General features: G+C 36.9%; 1 protein-coding gene across 1 annotated transcript in view; it reads left to right on the forward strand.

Annotated features, from left to right (window-relative positions):
• The window catches only part of NUBPL (NUBP iron-sulfur cluster assembly factor, mitochondrial), a 79214-nt gene that overhangs the window by 35192 nt on the left and 21556 nt on the right, over positions 1-22466 (forward strand). Inside the window, 1 exon segment of the mRNA XM_054515234.1 lies at positions 12489-12582. Within this exon segment, the coding sequence (XP_054371209.1) occupies positions 12489-12582 (94 nt within the window).

Genomic DNA, 22466 nt, shown 5'->3' on the forward strand with positions numbered 1-22466 from the left:
GAGTCTATGCACATTTGTTTGTGTATCAACAGAAGATACGTAGCAGAAATGTATATGCTTAGTGCAGATCAATACAGTATTCCTCTTTCTATATTTTGAGTTTTGGCAAATATCCATCCATCTTAGGATACTTGCTAATTTCAAAACTGACATGTGTTTCACAATATTCATGTGTTTATCCAATTTATCTCCAAGTAATTGAGGAAGATAGTCTGTAGCAGATATTTACAGTTTACATTTCATAGAACTAAACAAAGCTGCTATATGTATATGCTTATAGTATGAACAACAAAGATTGTAGTTTTTTGCATCTTTGCAGTGCATAATTCTAAAATACAGTACTTACAGTGTCAGTACAGTGGAAGATTTGCCAGCTTTTCCACGATTACAAAAATATTTATTCTCTTTATTTCTTCTGTTTTGAGATGCCTCAACCTAAGGTGGACGTGGAGATGGTTAGATCAGGCTTAAGTCTGTTGCCTTATAGTTTTAGCAAAAGGCAAAAGTTAATTAAAGCAATAGGAGTAGTTGCATCTTTAGGGAGTTGGAAAGCTTTTCTATTTTTATTTTTGTGATCTAGAGTATGAGAATGAAAAGATCCGGACATTTCATCCCTAAACAAAATCATTGGTATTATGTATTTGTTCTATTTAGAAAGATCCTTTGCTATTGGAGGTATTTTGAAAAGAAGAACAATACTCAGTAATAAATAGTGACTGAACTGCCAGTGCTAAAACTGCACTAGGATATGCCACTAAGACTGCATCTACAGCTGAAAGATGGTAAACAATAACTCCAGATGCTTGTGAGATTTTTCTTATGTCTTTAATAAGCTTTCCTTTAAATCAAGGAAGGTCAAGTTTCATTCTCTTGTTTTATCACTGAAATTAAGGAAACTGTTTCAAGGGCAAGAGAAGGTGACCCATTCATACCTTACAAAAAGTGTTTTAAAAATTCTTATATTCATTTTTTGTTATGTTTATTTTGCCGAGACTAAAGGACAAATAAACTAGTTTCTTCTCCTTCTGAACCAACCTAAATCAATGCAAACCTCTACACTAATTTCTACCCCATGGTTCAGCTGTGATGGTGATGTTTAGAAAAGCTTCCTACAGGAATTTGTATAATTGTCACTAATTTGCTCATATGTTAATAATCACCTTGAAAGGTCCTGTCTGTCCAGACAGAACTGCCTTAACCAGTCCCAATCAATATGTACATATTTAAAGAAAATGATGGTACTTCTGGAGATCAGAAGCTGAACGTTGATGCAGAGATCTACTGTACCCAGAAATGTGGGAGATGACAGAAAGCTCTTTCTTTCCATTCCTCTGTCCCCCACTTAGAATACTTCTATTGTCACCCTTTGACTTGTGTGTTCCTGTGTGTTTTGAGGTGGGTGTGACTGAACGAATATGGGCTTGATTCTTTTTGTTTCCAGCTGAAGCTACAGAACCTGTTCTCTTGCCTTTCTTTTTTTAATGAAGCAGGATCCATACAGCTCCCTGTTGCTTTATTGGCTTGCATTAGCAGCTGATATGAAAAGGGATTATAGTTGCTGAAAGGAATTGACAATCATAGAGAGAAGTGTTAAGAAAACCAGAAAAATCCAAAAACATTAGCCAACATCTTACTGCTGAACTGGAAGCATTTGCAGTAAATGTACTTTAAATGTCTTGGAGGATTAAAAAAAAAGGCAAAAAAAAGCCTAACAGCAGAGTGAGAATGTATTTACAGCAAACATTTCTTGGCCTGGTTCCTCAGCTGTCATGGTTATGACTGTGCAGTTAGTGCTGCTGTGGGAACAGGCTGGGAGAGTATTTTCTTTGCTCTGCTTCCAGTAGTCTCATCTTTCACACATATTACACAGGTATGCATGTGTCTGCTCTCCTTTGCATAAAACAAAACAAATGCAAAACATGCAACTGTTTTGCTGGGTTTGTTGACCAGACAGGAAGAAATGGCTGAGAGCTCATAATATTTCAAAATGGCTGTGCTGAGGTTAGACTTTTTATTTTTTCCCTCAAGGTTTTAAAACAAAGTAGCATAAGGTTTCTCTGCAACAAAGTTTAGAACTTTGTGCCTAAATGGCATCCAGCATCATTCTTGGAAAGAGGTAGTGCTTTCAGCATGATTTGAAGTGTTTGCTGAACAGGAACAGTGGTGGTAGAGGAGCAAAGGAAAGAGAAGCAACTGCTTGTTTTCTTTTCTAAATAAAACTTCCATTTATTTATGCAAACTTTTTTTAAAAAATAGGAGATGCCTAATGCTGCTCTTCTACTTTCTCTGTTCTTCTCCACTAATAAGAGGGTTTGTTCTTTGTTTCTAGCTGTTGTAGGTTAGATGCAAAAAGGGATGTGGGCATGGCTGTGCTGTGCCTAAAAGGCTGGTGCCTGCCTGCAGGAGTGAAAAGTTAAACCAAAGCTTAGCCTGGAGTCACTGCATACCTGGAGTGGTGAGAATACATCACTTATCATTTTCAGTGGTACTGAGGGATTACTTTGCCCACCTGGAGGTACCTTCAGACTCTTTGGCAGTGCCATAGTAGAATAGGTGCTGAAGTTTAGAGCTTGGTGTGGAATAAGTGGAAATTGATGGTGTAAGTCAGTGGGAGTAGGTTTGCCAAGTGGAATGAAGCAGTGCTGAAGGTGTTGAATGAGAGGGCTGTAAGGAAAGGCCTGTGCGCTCACTCTCTGTCCTGGATTTCAGCACCTAAACGTAACCTTATTGGACAGCTGTGGAGTGAAGATTTAAAGCCAAAACTGAGCATCCTCTGTTATGTGCCAAGATCCTTCTTTCACCTGAACTTTACAGGCTTATTCTCTGTTCATAGTAACAGCCTTGGAAGTCTAGAGGTGGTCAAGTTTGGTTATGTTAGCAGTTTAGCATTTAGGGCTGTATTACCTGCTACCCTGGAGAATGCCCTGCAATCCCATGCAGCAGTCATAACCCTCTGCTCTACAGCTAGAGATGCAAGATTCCTGAGGGCAGGACTAGGTGTGTGCAGGGGGAGCATGACCAGATCTGTGCAGATTAATTTCACCTGAAGCTTTAGCTTTCTAGGTGAATACCTTACCTGCCAGCCTTATATAGCATCATGGTGGCTTCTGTAGCTTTTGCATTTTTGCTTACACAGTTTTATCCAGCTAAATACCACCTGCCTGGGAAATAAAAAGTGACATCTTCCCATTCATAGGTAGGTTCTCCCATATGACTGTGATATTAATCAGTTACTATTATAACAGTAGAGTGACAGGCTCTGTGATTTTGTTTTTGGTTTGATTCTTCTATTTTTTAATGGCCACATGTGCTCAGCTTTGTGTTGGGTTCAGTGTTGCCAGTGGCAGGTGCATTTAGAGATTGCCTGCTACATTGGGCTTGTAAGACTTTCTCCTTTCCCATGAATGTGTGTATAATTAATGGATCCCAAATTGGCTTCATGTTGAAATTTTATGCTCAATGGAGATTTTCTATTTCCTTTCCTGAGCAGTCAGGATGTTTGGGAGAATGTGTAGGTGGAGCTCACCAAAGCTGCTTTTTGAGCATGTTTTTTTCCCGTTTTTCAGCCATTCTTTTTCATCTTTTTGATCAAAATAGAAGTAGAACCTTGCTACCTTGGAATATTGACTGAACTTTGACCCATTGTTTAGCATTACATGTTAATTTTACTTATTATATAACTATGAGTGTAACTGTATAAACAGATTTTTAAAATTATTATTGAATTAATATATGTTAAACTGATTGCACAGAGTTGTTTCTTTTATTTTTAATAATTCAGCTTGCATTCTGTCTGTTGGAAGCTGACAGATTGATCCTTCACTCAAACCATCCTCCCATATCTCTTTTGCTCCCAGAAAATAACTGCAAATATCCAAGAATAGCAGCAGGTTTTGTACCAGTATTCTTTGCAGAAAGTGGTTATTTCTCACATCCCAAGTGATTGACACAAACGTAAAGTAATTGTGCTTAAGGTACCAGAGATTAGTGTCATGGGGCTTTTTTCCCCCTCCCCCTCCCTAACAAAGGAAAAACTGCTTTTCTGTACTATTCATGAAGCTGTAGAAGATGTTTCACTTCTTACTGTCTTTTGCTCCATCAATAGTATCTTTTAAAAGAAAGATTATGTTCTCCTAGCAGAATGCTGCCTTTGGAATTCAGCTCTTACTAGGCAAAGTAAGAGCTAAAGTGGATTTAAAATTCTTTTTTTGATTTCTTTTTTTAGATTTTTTTGTTCTGTATTAAATAAGAACTGGGAGCTAAAGAAAAAGCTAGGAAGTGAATAAAAATAGGAAGACTCTCCATTGCTTGGCACTAATCTCTGGATGTCCCTGAGACTCATGGTATCAGCACCTGCAGCAAATGATTTTAATTAGGTTTAGAATACAAGTAACACTTTTATTGTTGGAGATTCATAACTGAAGACACTAGTGAATGCAAAAGCATTGTTCTGTGTGCATAGCAATTGTTCTGCCAATCTATAATTTCACACTTTAATAGATTATCTGTTGTCTAATTCATAGTAAATGCTCTTACTACTCCAGGAATATGACATTCAGCACATCTTTAAATTGTGGCTGTGGTATGTGTGTGACTGCAAAATGTGTATGGTTTTAAAATTTATTTGTTATTGTTTTTACATCTTATCTGTGTCATTAATGCCCTTTCTGTGTTCTGCTATTTGTAAGGACAATGTATATGCAGTTTTTCTTGCACCTTTCTGACCTAAAGGCAGTTTCTTTGACAGAGAGCATACACCAACTTTAGAGTTACAGATTCATGGTCATGAATCTGCTCTGTTCACTCTCATACATACTCCTGCTTACATTCTTTTCTCACACTCTTTCATCTTCTTCAATCTTCCTGTAGAGTTGAAAGGTTCTATATTTTGTGCAGCCTTGTTGTTACTTCTTGTTGGAAGTATTGATTTTTGTGCTTTGACATAATTCAAGCAGACTCTCCAACACTGGCTTCATTTGCAAGGGATGACTTTTTTTAATTCAGTGACTGCTGAAGTTATACTTTTGAATTTAAGTACAAAAATTTTGGAGGAAAATTTTAATCTATATTTTGAAAAGCAGATTCTTTAAAAAAAAGGAAAACAGCATTTTATTATGTAAAATTCATGTTTTAACTCAAGGCTAGTTCACTTTAAAACCTGATAACTTCTCACCAGGCAGAAAATTAAGTTCTATATTGAGATTTACTGTCTTTTGGCCTCTGTTCAGTGGTCTACATCTAATTGATTCTATTTTAGTTTTTATGTTGCACTATTTATGGTAATACTGGAGGGTTTTCTTCAGCAGCATTTTAATTTACTTGAATAACACCTATCATGTTACTTTCTTCAGTAATCTTTTTTCAGAAGGCCTTAGACTGGCCTCTGTAGAAGTTCCCCTTTCTGTACAAGAAAAGCATTTTACATTATAGTTGAGAAACCGTTTTCTGACATTTTTAATCTAATGATTTTTAGTTTAAGTGTTGTTTTAAAATCATTGTTTCAGTGATGGTCATTAAATGGTACCTTCAGTAGTCTGTTGGTACCCCAGTAAGGAATTTTCAATTTTTTTTTCTTATGCCAGAAAATGAACTGAAACTTAAGAAGAAAATTTTATTTACTTCTCAAGCAACTTAAGGAAGTTAAATAACGTACGAAGCAATTAGGAACATGGCTTTCCATTGCATAGTTTAAGTATTCAGTCTTAAATTATATATCAGCTTTTAACATCATTACAGAAGTATAGGCTGAAATGCATATGGGGAGTGGGCTTATTAAGCTTCTTCCTTTTGATATTTGTTGCCAATACTTATAATATTTCCTTCTGTTGTTGTTTTAGGGAAAATCTGATTCAGACGCCTTATATAAATTTTATGAGCTTAAGTTGGGTCCTGATAATACTGCCTTAAAAATGTGTTATTTGGCTTTGGGTTTGATAGCTAAGCAATGATTTTGCCTTTGTGTATTAGTAAGGAGAACTTAAAGAGAATTTGTGGTTTAGATGATGTTTTTAACATAGCTGTATCAACCTGGTGATTAGTTTAATTAGAAGATGTGATGCTAGCCCAGTTTCTTCTGATTTGTTGACCTTTACCTAACTTTTGTGCTTAGTTTTATTGCAAAAAGATGTAGGAATAGACACCCTTTTATTCTGTATTTCTTTTCCTGTTGTCATTATTTAGCAGCTGAACTACAGGCAATTCTGTACTGTAGAACTTGGGGAAAAAACCCCATGGTGTGTTTCTGAAGAAAAGTTTCTGCAAATTATGTATTGTTCAAGGGTAGAGAGAGCAACAGACCAATGATCAGTCTTAAAACCACGTAATAGAAGTTTGCTTTCCAAACTGTCATCTTTTAGAAAGCAGACTGTGGGAAATGGGAATCACACTCACAAAAGCTCTTTGTAGTAACAGCTCTGTAGTAACCTAGAGGAAGAGCCTTTTATATGTGGTAGTGCTGAGACAGTCTTCATCAGAATTACTCCTTGTCAGTCACCCTCAGAGATTATCCCCAGGCTCTTGTGGGTTTTCCAGACTGCCTCACGGCTGGGTTCCATCTTCCCTTCAAGCTGATATGATGTTGATTGGGCTTCCTGAAGAAGGTTGGTGTTGAGTGCCTTCCTGTCTCCTGGAACACCACACAGAGAATGACCTCTTTATTGTTGCTTTCTGGCAGGTGTTTCATTTTGCTGGTTATACAAATGAAGGTGACAGAAAACTTCAGGTTACTGTGTTTCCCTTCACTCTTAACATTATTAAAAGCCAACAGAGAGGAAGAGGAGGAGACCAGTTTCTGTTCTGGTTGTTGAATTGAACAACACTCAGGCATTCTTCCTAGATACTTACTTCTAAAAGTTACTCTTAACCTATATAGAGAGAGACTAGGAGAATTTTCCTTCTCCTTGTGGATGTCTTTGTAGCAAACCGTTCTTACGGTTCACCTCAGTTTCTCTCTGAACTTGGCACAGCAGACTGCTCATAAATACCTTAGAGGGAATTTGAACTCTTGCAGTGGATCTGTTTTTCATGGTGTCACATTGCAAGGCTTTGAGATTGGTTGAGCATCAGAGGACAAGTCAAAGGGGCAGTTGTGTTTGTTCAGAAAGTGTCCAGTTGTGTTAAGCACTGTGGCATATCCTGTTGTGATACTACCAAAGAGAAAGTTTCCGTAGGGGCTAAAAATCTTCTGGATTATGTCTGGGGGATGTCTCCTTTCTTTATCAAATACTTCTGAAAGTACATTAAAAAATTAGATTAAAATGCCATGTTTCATTATGCTGTTCCTAGATTATCTGTTTGCTTACACTGTGAAACTATTTACTTGTTCCTAATGTTTGTGTGTGTCTAAGCAGCATTCTGTAAGTAATTTTTCAAGGAATTATTTTATAATATTATCACGTTACCATATTAATTTTAAGGAATTGTTTTATGTTAAAATACATGGTTTTTATTTTAAATGCATGTTTTATCTTAACACATAAGTACATGTGAATAGGTATATAAATCTTCACGTAGGAACACAATTTCTCACCTTTACTTTGTTCAGCTGTCTGCCTGTATTAAATCATTAACATACACACAGAGTAGTTAGGAGAGGAGGATGGATCGGCAGGAATAGAACTTAAGCTGCCTGCAGTGTAGCTCTTACTGTTTTTCTGATACTGGTGTTCAGTTTGGCTGGCTGCTGCCAAGTCTGCACCTGCATAACTCTGGATTGTAACTCTGCATGTATTCCTCTTAATAGGAACAAATAAATAATACCTTCTGTTATTTACCAAACAACCAAACATGAAGATTACTTCAAAGTCATAAGTAGCAACCCCTCTTCTGTTCTAATGCTTTATCCTTTCTGCCTCATGCACAGGCTTCATTCCTCAGCAGAAATGTCATGTATATCTCTGTGTTCTACCTTGGGTTTAACTTGCTATTTAGAACCCCTACTCAAAATGCATATATGGTATTTTGATTGTGGATTGTCACATAAACAGAATGATTGATTAAAGTAATTTACATAGAAGCATTCCTGGGGTTTCTGAGCAAGGGAAAATACACAGAAGCACATGGCACTTAATTACTTTGCTTAACAATAAATGTCAAGTTAAACCTTTTTAAAAAAAGATGGATGCTGTGCTTAAGGAAAACGCAATTACATTTCCGTGCTTTGAAATGTTTTACACACTGTATACATTAGAGGGGCAAAGACATTAACACCTCTGTACATGCAAAGGTGCTGACAGATTTCGGATGCTACAAGGCAGGCTTTTGTAGCCCAGTCTGCCTACTGCTTGCAAAGGGAACTCATCTACTGTAATGTGCTGTTAATCTGAGCTCATTTTCCTGTGTGAAACCGCATTTGCATACACACACACTTCCTGGAACTCATGGAGAACATAAGGACAGTGGTCCCGAATTGGTAAATTGTTGCATATAAACAGGATTTGCATTCAAAGTAGTGTTTTATAGCACAGCCCGATTATTTGTTCCATTTTAATAATGTTGAATTAATGGCAAAAGTAGATTTCAAAAAGCCACTCCTGATTTTATGTTCCAGTTCTGAATTTAATTAAAAATGTCTTTCCCCTCTTTCTTTCTACTATGCTGCAGTTTGGTAACATACCCGTAATTTCTTCTTCTGTTAAATAAAGTGTACACTTCTATAACAAATTGTTCAGATTATATTCAATAATGTGTTTAATAAAAAGATTTTCATACTGCTGTATTCCTGTGGGAGGGTAATGGAGGAGCAACTGAATGACATCCAATCCTTGCAGAATAGAAGTAAATAAGAGGAAGTCCACAGTGAGAAATGGGGTTACGTGCAGCATTCCCGAGCCCAAGTCTGAGCAAATCTGTATGTCTAGACACTACTGCTCACTACCAGGCAAATAGACTAGATCAGTTCTTTCCAGAATTTTGGCTATATAAATTTTGGTGCAGTTCTTCCTTCTTGCCCTGAATTACAAATGAAAAACAGGAAAATGAAACTTTGAGGATAATTACTTGAATGCCTTCAAAATAAAAAACATGGTTAGTTTTGATTAGAAATGGTTTTCCAATCTAGTTTGCCACCTGATTTTCACCAGTTCAGCGCCACCAGCAGTAGCATGGCTCAGAGAGGTTTGTGGAGGGTAGTGCTCTTATATATTTAGTACTTAGGGACCTTGGCATCTTTGCTGTGGCTTTTTCTAAACTTGTGAACTTGACAGGCACAAAATCCTGTCTGCCACCTACTCTGCTCAGTAGCAAGATGTCCTCTCCACTTCTGCTGGAATGGTGTAGCTTCTCCATTTTTCTGTGATCAAGTTTGTAAGCAGTAAAACAGACTACACTTAATTTGATAGGCAGCTCATTTCTTTTTCTTTTCAATCCATGAATTTGAAGAAAATATGTGAAATAAGATGTTTACGCTGCCATAAATTAAATAAAGCGTTATAATTTAATTACACTATGTGTTAGCAGGGTATTTTTCCTGTTGCCTAGCAATGAGATTTACCATGAGATTCACCATGTGCTTAAGACTCCTTTATTAACTTCAGTTTTCAAAGGTTTGTAACTTTATTAAAAAATCATTATTTGTAGGACAATCCAGAAGGTGCACGCTGGCTGTTTTGGGGTCACTTACTAAGAAAGTTTGAGGCAGAAAGCTCTGGTGCCCTCTGATTTCTGATTTACAATACAGGGTAGATTTTGAAAGTATGTTATTGAGCAAAACTTTGTGTATCCCCACAAATCTGAATGTCTAGGAAAGGCTTTGAGCTGCTGGTGTTTGCTGTTACCTCCACTAATGTTGCACAACTGTAATGCTTGGTACATTGGGCAATCACATGGAACTTGATGAAGGAGACTAGTGCTTGAAGAGGTTGGAGGAGGAGCAAAACATTTGGGAAGGCTGAAAAGAAAAGCTCTAGGTCGGGCCCAGAAAGTCACTTTTTTTCACAGGAGGAGCCAGCTTAAATTTAGGGCCTGCAAGTATATGCAAAACCAGACAGCTTTTATTTAGCTTGAGGAGAATGCATTTTCCTTTCCAGTTACCTCTGATAAGTGTGGGATTTGGATTGTTTTGTACGACTCCATGAGGCAGTGCTGTACCTAAAAGGACTTGAATGTGAGCTCTTGGAAAAAATGGCTGAAAACTACTAAATATCCAAGCTTTTTTTCAAGAATATACCCAAGAACCCAGTGTTTTTGGCAGACAAAGTGATTAGACACTGTGTTAGAATAATAGTGGTGCTATGCCACTCATAGATTTGTTTCCAGACTGCATCTTGCTGCAAGGCAGAAAGCAAAAAACCAGTTTATTGATTCTATTTTTTAGAAGCATTTAAGGAAAGAGAATATGATTACTGGAATTGTATTATTTATTTTATATATATATATATGGACTTAACAAAAGATGCCAGAATCAAGCTTCATGAAGATGGTGGGGGGGGAGGAGGTATTTTGAATTAATCCATTATCCTTTTTAAAAACTAAAACTGCTTATGCCTACCTAGCATTTCAAAATGGTTCTGATTATTATGAAAGATCCAGATTTTGCATATTGAGATTTTTGCATGTTACTTACAGGAGATCTGTGTGTTTAGTTGCAAATCTTCAAGGAATGTGATTTTGTTCATTTTGTAAACTACTACATCTATATAATTTCAAATTGTCACCTTTATAATGGTTGATTTTTAATTAAGAAACATAGAAATTTGAAATTCATACCTGCATGTGAGCAAAGTAGTTTTTACTGGACAAGGAGGCATTAATTGCCACTGGCATTGATCTGGTGAATAACTAAGCAAGATTAGTTAAGAAAACCAGAGTTGAAACCAGACTTTTTTTTCAGATAAATGGCTTCTCTGCGCATAATTGTTTCAGTATGTATATTTTTGCACATAGATGTAGTTTTTCTTTGGAGATATATCATCTCAATATGATTATGAATGGTAATTGATTTTAATCTGCTAGATGTATGCAATTTTTTTTGACAAAATGTGGATATTATAAATGACATAGATCAGTATCAAATGTGAAAAAATGCAGCATTTGCTGTGGTTAACAGAAATGGCATTTCCTGTTTAGCTAGACTGGCTTAGGCATGGTTTAGTGTTCCTGCAGCCATTGAATAAAAAACGAGAAAAGGGAGGTGTGCCTGAGAGTCCCTAATTTAGACGCCTAAAGTTAGAATTTTCAGCTAAACTTTTCCATTTCTGTTCTCTCATAAATGCTCAGAAATCTTCCTTCTTCTGCCTTGAAAAATTCCATTTCTCACTGGAGTGTTTAGTGGGTTAGTGATCTGGATTTCATGTAGGATGTGCTTCCCTAGAAGATCATCATCCATACAAGAACTGAATGAAAACGAATGAGTATTGCCCTGACAGGGTCTAGTATTCCATGCAATAACTAGGGGACTGGCAAAGTGTTGATTATTTTTTGTTGTTAAAATGACACTTGAGGAAATGTGTAAAATACAATGCTCTAGTTTGGCATTTTCCTGTTTTAAAGCAGCTCATGCAGTTGTATCTTGCATATGTTTTATGAATCAGAAACATACCATATAATTCCATTATATCTGTTGGGAAATGTTTAGATCAAGTATAGAGAATTCCATTATATGTACTACTATCTATATACTATATTTATACTGTATGCTCCATTATATAGAGTAGGCCTAGGATAATTTCTCTTCTCATTAAGAGAACGATTATCTTGGTGCACTATGCTCTAGGGAGATTTTTTTGCCTTTCCTGGAAAATCTGTCCTTGTAAAAAAATGTAAGTAATCTCAGCATTCTCATAACAAGAGTCTAAAATCTTTAATGGTTGCTCTCATTTGATGTCTAACAACCATTAAACTTCTTAAATTTTGGAATGTTAAGAATGTTGTCACTCTGTATAATTATAGCTGGTGATTTTAATTTAACAAATCTGGGAAATTCTGTTTCTTTATTTTTCTTTTTCCCAACATCTCTTTTGCCTAGGGAAAAAATACAGTACTGATAGCTCTAACTTCATAACAACAAAACAGAAAAAAAGGCTAAATATGTATGTAGTAAATAAACTGTAGTTTCAACAAGTGATTAGAAGGAAGGAAGGTAGTCTTAAATGAATGGAAATAACTCCTAAGTGATATTTGTTGCACAAATCCCTTGTTTTTAGCCTGAGTTTTACCTAACATTTGCTTCTAATCCATGATTAAAGAGCTTAAAGTAAACATCTTAAGTTATTGCTAATATTTTGGGGGAAATACTTAAATAATAATTATGCCAATGAAGTGAATGATAAAGTTGCACTCATAGTTTTGAGGCATCAGCAAAGATGGTCTCAGGAAAATAAGGTCTTTATCCTGTGCTGAAGGTGTGACTAAGAGGGCATCTCAGTATTACTCTTTTAGAGGTCCTTGGTTCACTTGTTTACATTACAAGAAACAAGGACTGCACTAAAGCACAAAGTGCCCTAAATAAAAATGTGTAAATCTCCACATATGTTTATATTGTTGTCTTCTAGGTTGACTGGGGTCAACTGGACTATTTAGTGATTGACATGCCACCTGGGACTGGAGATGTACAACTGTCAGTATCTCAGAATATTCCAATTGCAGGTATGTATATTGCTTGATTGCTTCAGAGATTTGTAATTCATTAGGTTCGGTAGCTTTAAAAAAATCTTATTTTAAAGCACCAGTCAAAAATTACTTTTATTTTTCTTTCCAGCATGCTGAGAAGTTGTTTTATCAGTTGTGTGGTGTTGGAAACATTATCAGTGATTTTTAATATGTTATCATTACAGTTGTGTTGCTTTATTTTAAGCTAAGTTTTGAAAAGATGGAGAAGTCAGCTGTAACTCTTGAAGGAAAGACAGTCTTGCCAAAACCTGCTGAGTTTTGTAGTAGAAAATTTCCTTCTTTGTACCTACTACATAATAAAGAGAATAAAATAAAAGAGTGATTCATACCCATTTTCGTAGATACAGTACCTAGTAGGTTGCATGTGTCAATAGCAAAGCAGGAAGGCCTTTGACTCCCAGGGTTTTAAGCAATGAGGTGAAACATGACTGTGGCGCAGAGGTTTTTGCTAAGGTAGAATTTAATTGAATAATGTACATAAGGGCAGTAAAATTATGCAGTTAAAGAGTTGTGGCTTTATTAGGGGCTTTTTAAAGTACAGTGGCTATTGATAATTTCTGTTACTACATATATTATACATACTCCTGATTTAACATAGAAACGGTCATTAGACTCTTGATTTTCAAGGGATTGTTGTGCCCTTTCCCCACAGAACTCTGCACTGCTTTCAGGAATGTGAGTGGTTATGGTGGTGCACTGGGTCCTCTGGGACAGAGAGGTGATGGAAATGACTTTAATCCTCTATGTTCTTGTAAATTTTGCTGATGTCTGATTTTTGTTTGAATTCTGAAATGGCTTCACTTTGTTCCTACAGTTGTTCAGTTCAGCTTACTTTTTTCATCAATCCTAACTTCATAAAATTAGGAGTGATAGCATCACTTTACATTTTTATTTCCCATTTGTTGGTTTTGTTGACCGTGCTGAAGTTGACTCTTGCAGTTTAAAAAAAACAATGCAGTCTGCTTTTGATGAAGACAAACACAGCAGACAAAGAGTGATAAGATACGTAATTCCCTGTGTTCTTACTGGCTTGATGAATTTGTGATTTAGGAAGAGTTTTTTCTCTTGTTTATTGTGGCTATTTTTCACCCTCACTGGAAGGATGTGTTTTTGTGTATTACAGCTTGAATAAGTTCTTCTTTATTCTTCTTTCTTTCTTGTTTTGCTCGTTACTTGCTTTCTGTCCCTTCTTTCAAAGAATCCATCACATTGTTTAGCATGCTTTTATTTTCTTCAGCTAGGTTCCTTTCAAAGGTATGGAAGAGACTGTTACAGATATTGATGATCATATCTTTGGAGCAGTGTACAGAATTGTGATGCTTTTTACAATTCATATTTTCTAAGCACTCTGTCTTTCACTTTGGTACAGAAAGTATTTGGTGGTGTGCAACTCCGTTTCCTTTCTGGTTTTCTTATTCTTTATCCTTTGAAGATGCCTTGAACAGTCATGGTGTTAGTGGAATAATTTCTCTGTTTTTCCTCAGAGACAACATATGTATCTTAGTTTAGTAAATTTAAAGTGCATTATCTAATTTGCATGAAACTTGTTCTTTGATTTGCATTCATGCATATGTGAGATACTGTATTTGCATTATGATTCTTTCATTATTAATCTGTGGCTTCCTCGGGATAGACAGTGTAGAATATTTTAATTTTGCCTCTAAATAAATTTACAAAACCTGCACACATATATTATTGCCAGCCACTTATAGAATTTTCTGTGAGTGAGAGAAAGAGCCCTGGTGAAGATGTTTTGTTTGTGGCAGGTTTGCCCAGATGGGGCATGAAAAGCTGTAGCTTTGCAACATCTGAGCATAAGAGAGACACTGCTAGGATATGTGAAATGATACTGGATTTTAATTTTACAGGACTAGTATCTTTTCCTGCATCACAGGTCCCATAGCTTTCTTGAGTCAAAAGGAGACTAGAGGAATACTTAACAGGTGTAAGAACAATACAAGATATGTCTTATAATTCCAGTAGGCAGTCTTATAATTCCAGTCTCTTAAAGAGACTGTCAGCCTCAGGCAACCATCACTGAGGCAGCAGTTTTGTGTGGGTGCTTTTCCTTTAAAAGAAGGTGGAAAAGGAAACTACTGTGACTTTTGGTTTTATTAGTCTTAGTCACCTTACAAGGAAACACATCTTATTTAGTGTATTATTCTTTAATAATCTGTAACTTTGCTCATGTTGCAGTCATTCTTCAACAAACTCGTAGATGAGGAATGTTATAATAGCTTGAAAATGTGGTACCCATTTCTGCATAAACACCACTGCTTTCTTCAGATGCAAATTTGCTTTCCAAATAGAAATCCAGGGTCAGTCTGGAGAAAATGGCTTTGTTCTTGTCCATTGTTACTTAATCTGTATTGAGTTCTGCTTCCTTATTTCTTTATTTTTTTGTTCCACCTTTTGCATGAACAAAACTTCCCGAAATGGGTTCTTTAGCATGTATTGAGCATGCATGCTTGGCAAAACTAGAAACATCCTTACATGTTTTCCAGCTTTTTGAACATTTTAAAAACGGAGGGTTTAGCTGATGTTATCATGTTTGCTATCAAGATATAGTGTGAACTAATGATATTATAAAAGATGAGGCTTGTGATTCCTTTGCATTACCTAGTTGCTAAATTGATAAATCTAACTCAGTGGATTTGTTTGATCATTTAGCTAAAGGAGGCATAAATGTAATAAATATTATTGGAGATGGATAATTCGCCTCTATAAAGACTGGGAGACCAGTTTATTATTCTCTCCCTTCAGAGTGGGAGGGCTGTGTGGGAAGCAGCAAGAGCATCTCTGTTCAAGAGGCAGTCTCACAGCCCTGCACAAGCACTTGTGCCTCGTGGAGAAGCTGCATTGTGGGGGCTGACCATTAAATTAGGCTGTCTGCTGCCCTCTCCTTGTTAACGTTTCAGTGAAGTCAGTGTTAGTGAAGTGTGACAGCTTGACAGCTCTAGAGACTGATCCTGTCTCAGCTGGCAGAACCAGCTCCAGGTCAATGCTGGAATTGTTCCATTTGCTAAAGGTTTGTCATATCACCCATTTCTTTGGCTCTTGAGGTGCCATAGCAGTGAAAACCAGTAGAAGTGTACAGCTGCCCAGTGGGAAGCTGACTGAGACTAACAAATAATTTCACATCTTGCTGAACAATCTTTTAATAATTGCAGTAATGGGTATTCAACTGACTGTTTGTAAAAGAGACAGAAAGGTAGAAGGCTTTAGGTTTCATTTCAGTGCTCTTAATTTTCCCTCCTTCTGAAAGTAACTTTTTTCCCTGTACAAAGCATATGTTATAATCATTGTGATAATAACCCCTGAAAAGGTTGTTAATAGGAATAGAAAGACAATTAGTCAAGATAAGCAAAGGGAAAGCAATGTAAATACTATTTCGTTTCTCAAGTTCTATAAAAGCAGAAGCATTGTCATTGCTAGTCATACAGGAAATTACTTCTGTCACCTCTCATATTTAAAATCAACATAACACAGAGTTTGTACCATTTTTTAATTGCCTTATCCTAAAAATGGTGTAATTTTCCTGAATGTTTGCATCTTTCAGCAATATGTATGTCTTAATTATCTCCTGAATGCCTTTTTCAGGTAGAGCTGAAATATTTATTAAAGGAATTTTTATTACTTCAGATATGAATTTTCAAAGAATTCTAATTAATAGGATTTATTTTGGCAGCAGTGATTTAATAGATTGTTTTAAATAAAACCAAAAAGCATATTTTTGTCTCTACTGGTTAAACATTAAAAATCCTATTTCTATTCAATTTACATTGAATAGAAGAAAGTAAAGGGATGCCACCAACTTGAAGACATTTGGCATTTTTAAATTCTTTGTCATGTGACACACCATACTTGCAAATCAAATTATTTACTCATATTTGTGTCAGTGTCACACAGACCAGGGTGTAGTCTTGTGCACAACTACTTTATAACAGTGTGTGGGACTGAACAGAACCAGATCTTGGCTCAATATATAATAACATACAAGAACAGGGAGTTGCAGGTGATGAGTAGACTGTCTCTTCAGAAATGAACATTAAAAAAGTAAATGGAGAACTTAAAATCAGCTTTTAAAAAATACTGTTGATGTTTTGTAAAGCTGTGCATGATTTGGCATGGAAAAGAATTGTGACTTGTATAAGGGTGACTTTTGAAGTTATGTGAAATTGAAAGCTGAGTAGGTATGGTGCTGTTCTCTTGTCTTTTCTAAAGAGAAAAGATCAAAAAAAGCCCAGTGCTGCTGTACAAATTGTGTGTAGCATACAGTTTAAGTGTATCTGCATTCTGTCATTGCTCTTTGGATAAGTGTTTGTTTACCCCTTGTTGCACGTCTCTTACTTTGGTGCACACCACAGATGCAAGGCATCTGATCTTTCCTTTTGCTTTAACAGTAATACACAATGTATTGTATACATTGTTTCTGAGCTTGCTTTCTTCTTCTGTGGTGAAGGTACATAATTAGTTTCTGCAGTAAATTTTGGAAGCTGTTTTATGGGAGCCTCTTGGGTAATAGAAAATTTTACTTGATCTAATTCTGAATGGCAAATATTTTTAATATCAGATTTTGATGTAGATTTACTCTTCATTTCATGCTGTATTTTGATGTTTTAGATTGCTGTAGGAAAAGAAAGACAGGTGGGTTTAGGATAGATTGAAAAACAGAAAAAAACCCTGAGTTGCACCAGTGGGGATTTTCAAACAGTTCTTTGTATTTATCCAAATATAATTTGCATGTTGAAATAGTCTTCTTCTGTTGTCAAAATAAATGTAATTGACAAATGCAAATTATTGTCAGGGTTATCTTAGCTTTGGACACTCCTGGTGCTTCATTATGAACTGTCAGATTCAGTAGACTCTGTAAACTTAATTTAGAGGCCAAAATATAGTATGAGTTTACGCATTAATACCTCACAATCTTTCAATATAAATTTAAATTTCGTTCTTGGCTCGTGGAGTTTGATTTAACACACATTGCCTGTTGAAGCTGAATTGATAGTGTAATCAGTGCAAGTTCTTTAAATTTTATTGTTTCTGAAGAATAGTTTCCAGGTATTCAGGAAAAAATTGTGAAGAATAGAGGCTTTGCAAACTGAGCTTTCTGAGGTCTGGCAACAGTGGCTAAGTGTATGCTAAGTACTAGATCAACTGCAATTGCTTTGTTGGTTTTTAGACCAATTATTCTGAATAGGAGGAGTAAACTAGCCTAGTGTTCAGCTGACAATTGCTAAAGGTGAGAGAAATCCATATGAATAATGGTACTGTATTTTCTCCTCTAGCTATTTCTTCTGAAAAAATAAATGTTCAAATCTGCTTCTTACCATCCCCACCCCCAGGGGAAAAAAAGTAAACAACAGAATGGTTTGGGGATCTGATTTTGAAGTAATCTCACTGTTGTCTTTTTCTGCAGTAGAATCACTCTTTGACCCAGTTCTCCTCTTTGGATTGGGACCTCTCATTTAAAGAAAAAATCATATTCATTTATCAGAGAGACTATTTGGACTTTGCTCTTGCTTAGTACAATTCTCATAATAATCTAGATGTGATTGGCAAATGCTCTTGAAAGCAGGAGGTGGAATGGAGTTGAGCAGAAAAATGCTAATTCAGATAGCCAAGAAAGAGTGCAAAGTGGCGGTGTCTGTGAGGAATTAGCTTTTTGTTTCAGGCCTGTACTTTGCAGATAGTGCTTGTTCACAGATGTTATTATGAATATTTTCAATGTTTTCACTAAGTAAAACTTCATTGTAAATTGCGTTAGTGTGACATGTTTGCCATGACGAAAACCAAACATTTTACCACAGTGAGAGTTGTCCTTCCACACCTTTCCCCATGTGATCTGGTGTGAAATGGATGATATAATACTTACTGATCAGTATAGATGAGGGCAGTTTAGCTTTAGGGTGACAGCTTTATGCAGCTGACAGTTCCAGTGACCAGGAGGAAGAATATTGGTGTAAGATTTCTGTTCTCTTGTCATGTGGGCAAGTTGGTAGTGTCCTGATCTTTTATTACCTGCTTAGTTCTTGGGCAAAAGAGGATGTGTGGAAACATCCCCTGTCTGAGGAGCTGTTCAATGACTGCTCCAAGAAGAAGGTAGCAAGCAGGCTGGAGGTGTGATGCAGCCAGGATCTAGCCTTTGGGACAGTTCTGAGCTATATTATGAGGTTGAAGTGAGGATCCTGTAATGCAAAATCACACTTATGGCTTTTTTAAGTTGCTGTTCGTAATAAGATGCCACACGCAAAAGCTGAAGGAACTTCTTTATAAGGTTTATCCTAGAAGATGAACCATTTTCTAATGTTAGTTTATCTCTAATTGTTGCCAATTGAAATTACAGCAAAGACAGAAGTCTTTGTTCTTGAAGATTTTTTCTGCATCTTCAAGTGCAAAGATGTATCTGTAATTGCAGGCAAATTTAACAGAAGGTCAGAGGGGCTCTGAAGAGATCCACGGTAGAGAAGAGTCAGGTTAACCAGGCTATTTATGACTGGAAGACATTATCTAAAAGTTTGAATTTAATGCAGTGGAAAAGGTAGCAAAAGCTGCAAGAAGTGCGTAAGTGGTGTGATCAGATCAGGCCATCTACAGCTTTACTGAGGCCTGAATGTGGTTCCTTGCTAAGTGTTCAGTGGCTGTCAGGCAGCAGATACGATTATTCTGTGTCTTTATCCTCCAGAACTCTGCCAGTCTCTCTGGTCAGTTATACTTCACAGCTTTTGAGGTGGCACTGTTTGCTAAGAGGCTGATATAAGACATGGTCTAATAGTTGTGTGTGGTGGGATCCTTAATCTTGGATGAGAGACACGTAGCTTCATTCTGAAATCTATCTGTGAAGACACTGGAGGGGAAAAAGAATATATTAGGAGCATCCTTTTCATCCTAAGGGAGACCTTCTACACTGCAGCTGATGAGATGCTTTTTAGAGCTCCGTGTTTTTTGCTTGGGTACAAATTGACTATAGCTAAGGTTTGGTGACATTTCACCTTATGCTTTGTATAGGTGATATTTTCTATACCCAGAAATGATAGACTGTTTAAATGCTTGTAATTTGCTGAGCACCAGTCCACCAGAAGGCTACCAATGTGCTGTGTAGGCACATCTTTCTTTTACTGAGAATTAAGGATCTGGGGTTGAAACAGAAAGGGAAACACCAGTGTTACAGGGTATTGTTAGTTCTGTCTCTAATGTGTCCGAAGGATTAAAAATACAGTTAACATAATTTTTACTAACACAATCTCCTCTGGGGTGCTGAGTCCAGTTCTGGATCCCTCAGTACAAAAGAGTCATGGAGCTCCTGTAGGTAGACCAGCAAAGGGCAAAGACTAGGAGAAGGCAGCATATCACTTCTAAAGGTCCAGGGGCTGTTTAGCTTGGAGAAAATTAAGAGAACTGAGAAAACTATATCCATGTATATAGATATCTGATGGGAGAGTGTCAAGGATCTGGGCTCTTCTTGCTGGTACTGAGCAGTAGGAAGAGAGACAGTGGGCAGAAACTGATGTGCAGGAAATTCCACCTGAACATAAGTAGGAACTTCTTTAATGTGCAGGTGATTAAACCCTGGAACAGGCTGCCCAGAGAGCTTGTGGAGCCTCCATCACAGGAAGTAGTCAAAAGTCATCTGGACAGAATCCTTAGTAACATCGTCTAAAGGACCCTGCTTGAGCAGGGAGATTGGACTGGGTGATCTGCAGTGGTGCCTTCCAGCCTGACCTGTTCACAGATTCTGTGTGATTTGGTGAACATGCATCAGCTTTTTGTCAAAGGAAATACATAGAAATTAAAAAAAAAAAAATGGAATGCATGAGTAAGTAGATAAGTCAGTTAAACATAAATGTACTCTACTTAGATATCCTTAGTATACGCAAGGCACAGAAATTATTTTTCTGCACACAACCGCAAACACAGAATTTTTAGTATGTTCCGGTGTGCTATGTGATCAGTATTAAGGTTTCTGCAGCTTCTCTGTTCGATTTGTCAGCCTCAGTTTGTCTCATCCAGATACTTTTGTAAACATTGCACGTATTGCTTCAAGAGACATACTGTGTGCATGAATTCCATCGTATTTTGTTACTTTATTGATCAAAATAACTCTTTACTGCTTGATATTCCCGTTAACTGTGTAGAGTCAAGATAGCAAGGAAAGTGTAGGCTGCGTCCTTTCTTGCTTATCATTTGAATAATTTTCTGAATTAAACGTATGCAAACTTATTCAGGGAGGGGAGCACTGTGAAAAGTCTCATTTGCCATATTTGGTTGCTCGTAAAGGAAATAATGTTGCAAATAATTTGAATTCTTGAACTTCAGGTTGGGTTTGTTGGACTAGCAGATGTACCAAAGAAAGAGAGAAGACACTTGTTTTATAGGGTGTTGGTGTAAGTCGGTACAAGCTGGCTGTGAATAAATTTTGCCTGTAACTAGCTCAGAGTAAAAAGGAAAATAGGAGAGAAACAACTATTACACCCTCAACAGCAGCTTCTTGATCATGTTGGCTTTCTTTCTATGGAAGAAGCCATGGAAATTGTCCACAAGCATAATTTTAATTAATGTATTTCAGGAGCCAGAGGTTTTTTTGTACAGACAGTTGGTGCTTGTGGCAGCCCAAACTGTGCCATTGGGTTGTTTTGGCATTTTTGATTTTTTTCCCTTTGGATGAGAATTTGTTAGTAAAATATATCTCTCTGTTAAGCTGCTTGTGGTTCTAGTGGGTGTTTTTGTTGTGCATAGTCTGTCCTTCATGCCATGACAATTATTAGATTCTTAGCACAATCAGTAATGAACCAGAAAATGTAGACTTCAGTCTTCTTGACTGCATATTAGGTTCTGTGAAGATTCATGGAATGCTGAGCCAGCATCTTCAGAGAAGAGTGTGAGTAAAAGTGTGTATACATGCAAGACACGTATTTCTAATTTTGCTTGGAAAGAAAGCAGTAATGAGCATTTTTTTCAAGTACTGAAAGATTTTTGTTTTATAAATATGCAAAAATCTCAAGGACACTGAGTCTCAATTATTTACTTGTGGCCTGTGCTTTTAGGGAAAGGTGCATTCATTTTGTGGAATTGACCCTACATTTCAGTGCTGCTTATAAAGTAACCCTGTGTTTGGTGAAATGAGGAGCTAAGGTGATTTCAGTGTAACTGAAAAGCTTGCACATTATTCTTTGTGATGCCATTGGACACAGGCTGGTTTGGGAATATCAGCAAATTATTTGGATGCCAGAGTTTGAGCAAATAGGGAAATTACATTTGCTTGGTGCATTACATGTGCCATTCAGTTTTTGGACTTGTGTATAATACTGTGTAAGACAGAGATTGGCAACTTTTCAGGAGTGAGGTGCCAGATTGTATTTTTCTTTCACAAATTAGAGGTTAAGAATGCTGGCTGAAAATATTCAAACACGCTGTCAGGTGGTGTTTGGAAGCGGCTGGCTTTCAGCAGGCAGGATCCCTCCTGGCAGCAGGAGGATGCTGTAGGGGCAGGGCTCCTGTCCCAGTGCTGCCAGAGCCACGAGTGCTCTCACAGTGCCAGGGCTTCTGGTGCTCTGGTCCCTGCCTGCGATGCCAGGATTGCATGCCTCTGAAATCTACCCACCTCTTCCTTTGCCTTGCACACAGGGGATTGGGAGCTGCTGGCCCAGTAGGATCTTGAGTTCTCCCAAGCATCTTGAATTCTCTGTTGTAATTGCTGTTAGTGTGTAGTTTGACATATATTTCTTGTGCATGGTTGGCATAATGTGACTCTACAGAAATCTTCTTGTATTAGAGACTTTTGACACTAGATGGTCAATGTGAAACCAAAGCTAATCAATTGACCAGTAATGCTCCCTTGTACATTACATTTTTATAAAATA

This window comes from Molothrus ater, chromosome 6, assembly GCF_012460135.2.
Source record: "Molothrus ater isolate BHLD 08-10-18 breed brown headed cowbird chromosome 6, BPBGC_Mater_1.1, whole genome shotgun sequence".
Classification (NCBI taxonomy): domain Eukaryota; kingdom Metazoa; phylum Chordata; class Aves; order Passeriformes; family Icteridae; genus Molothrus; species Molothrus ater.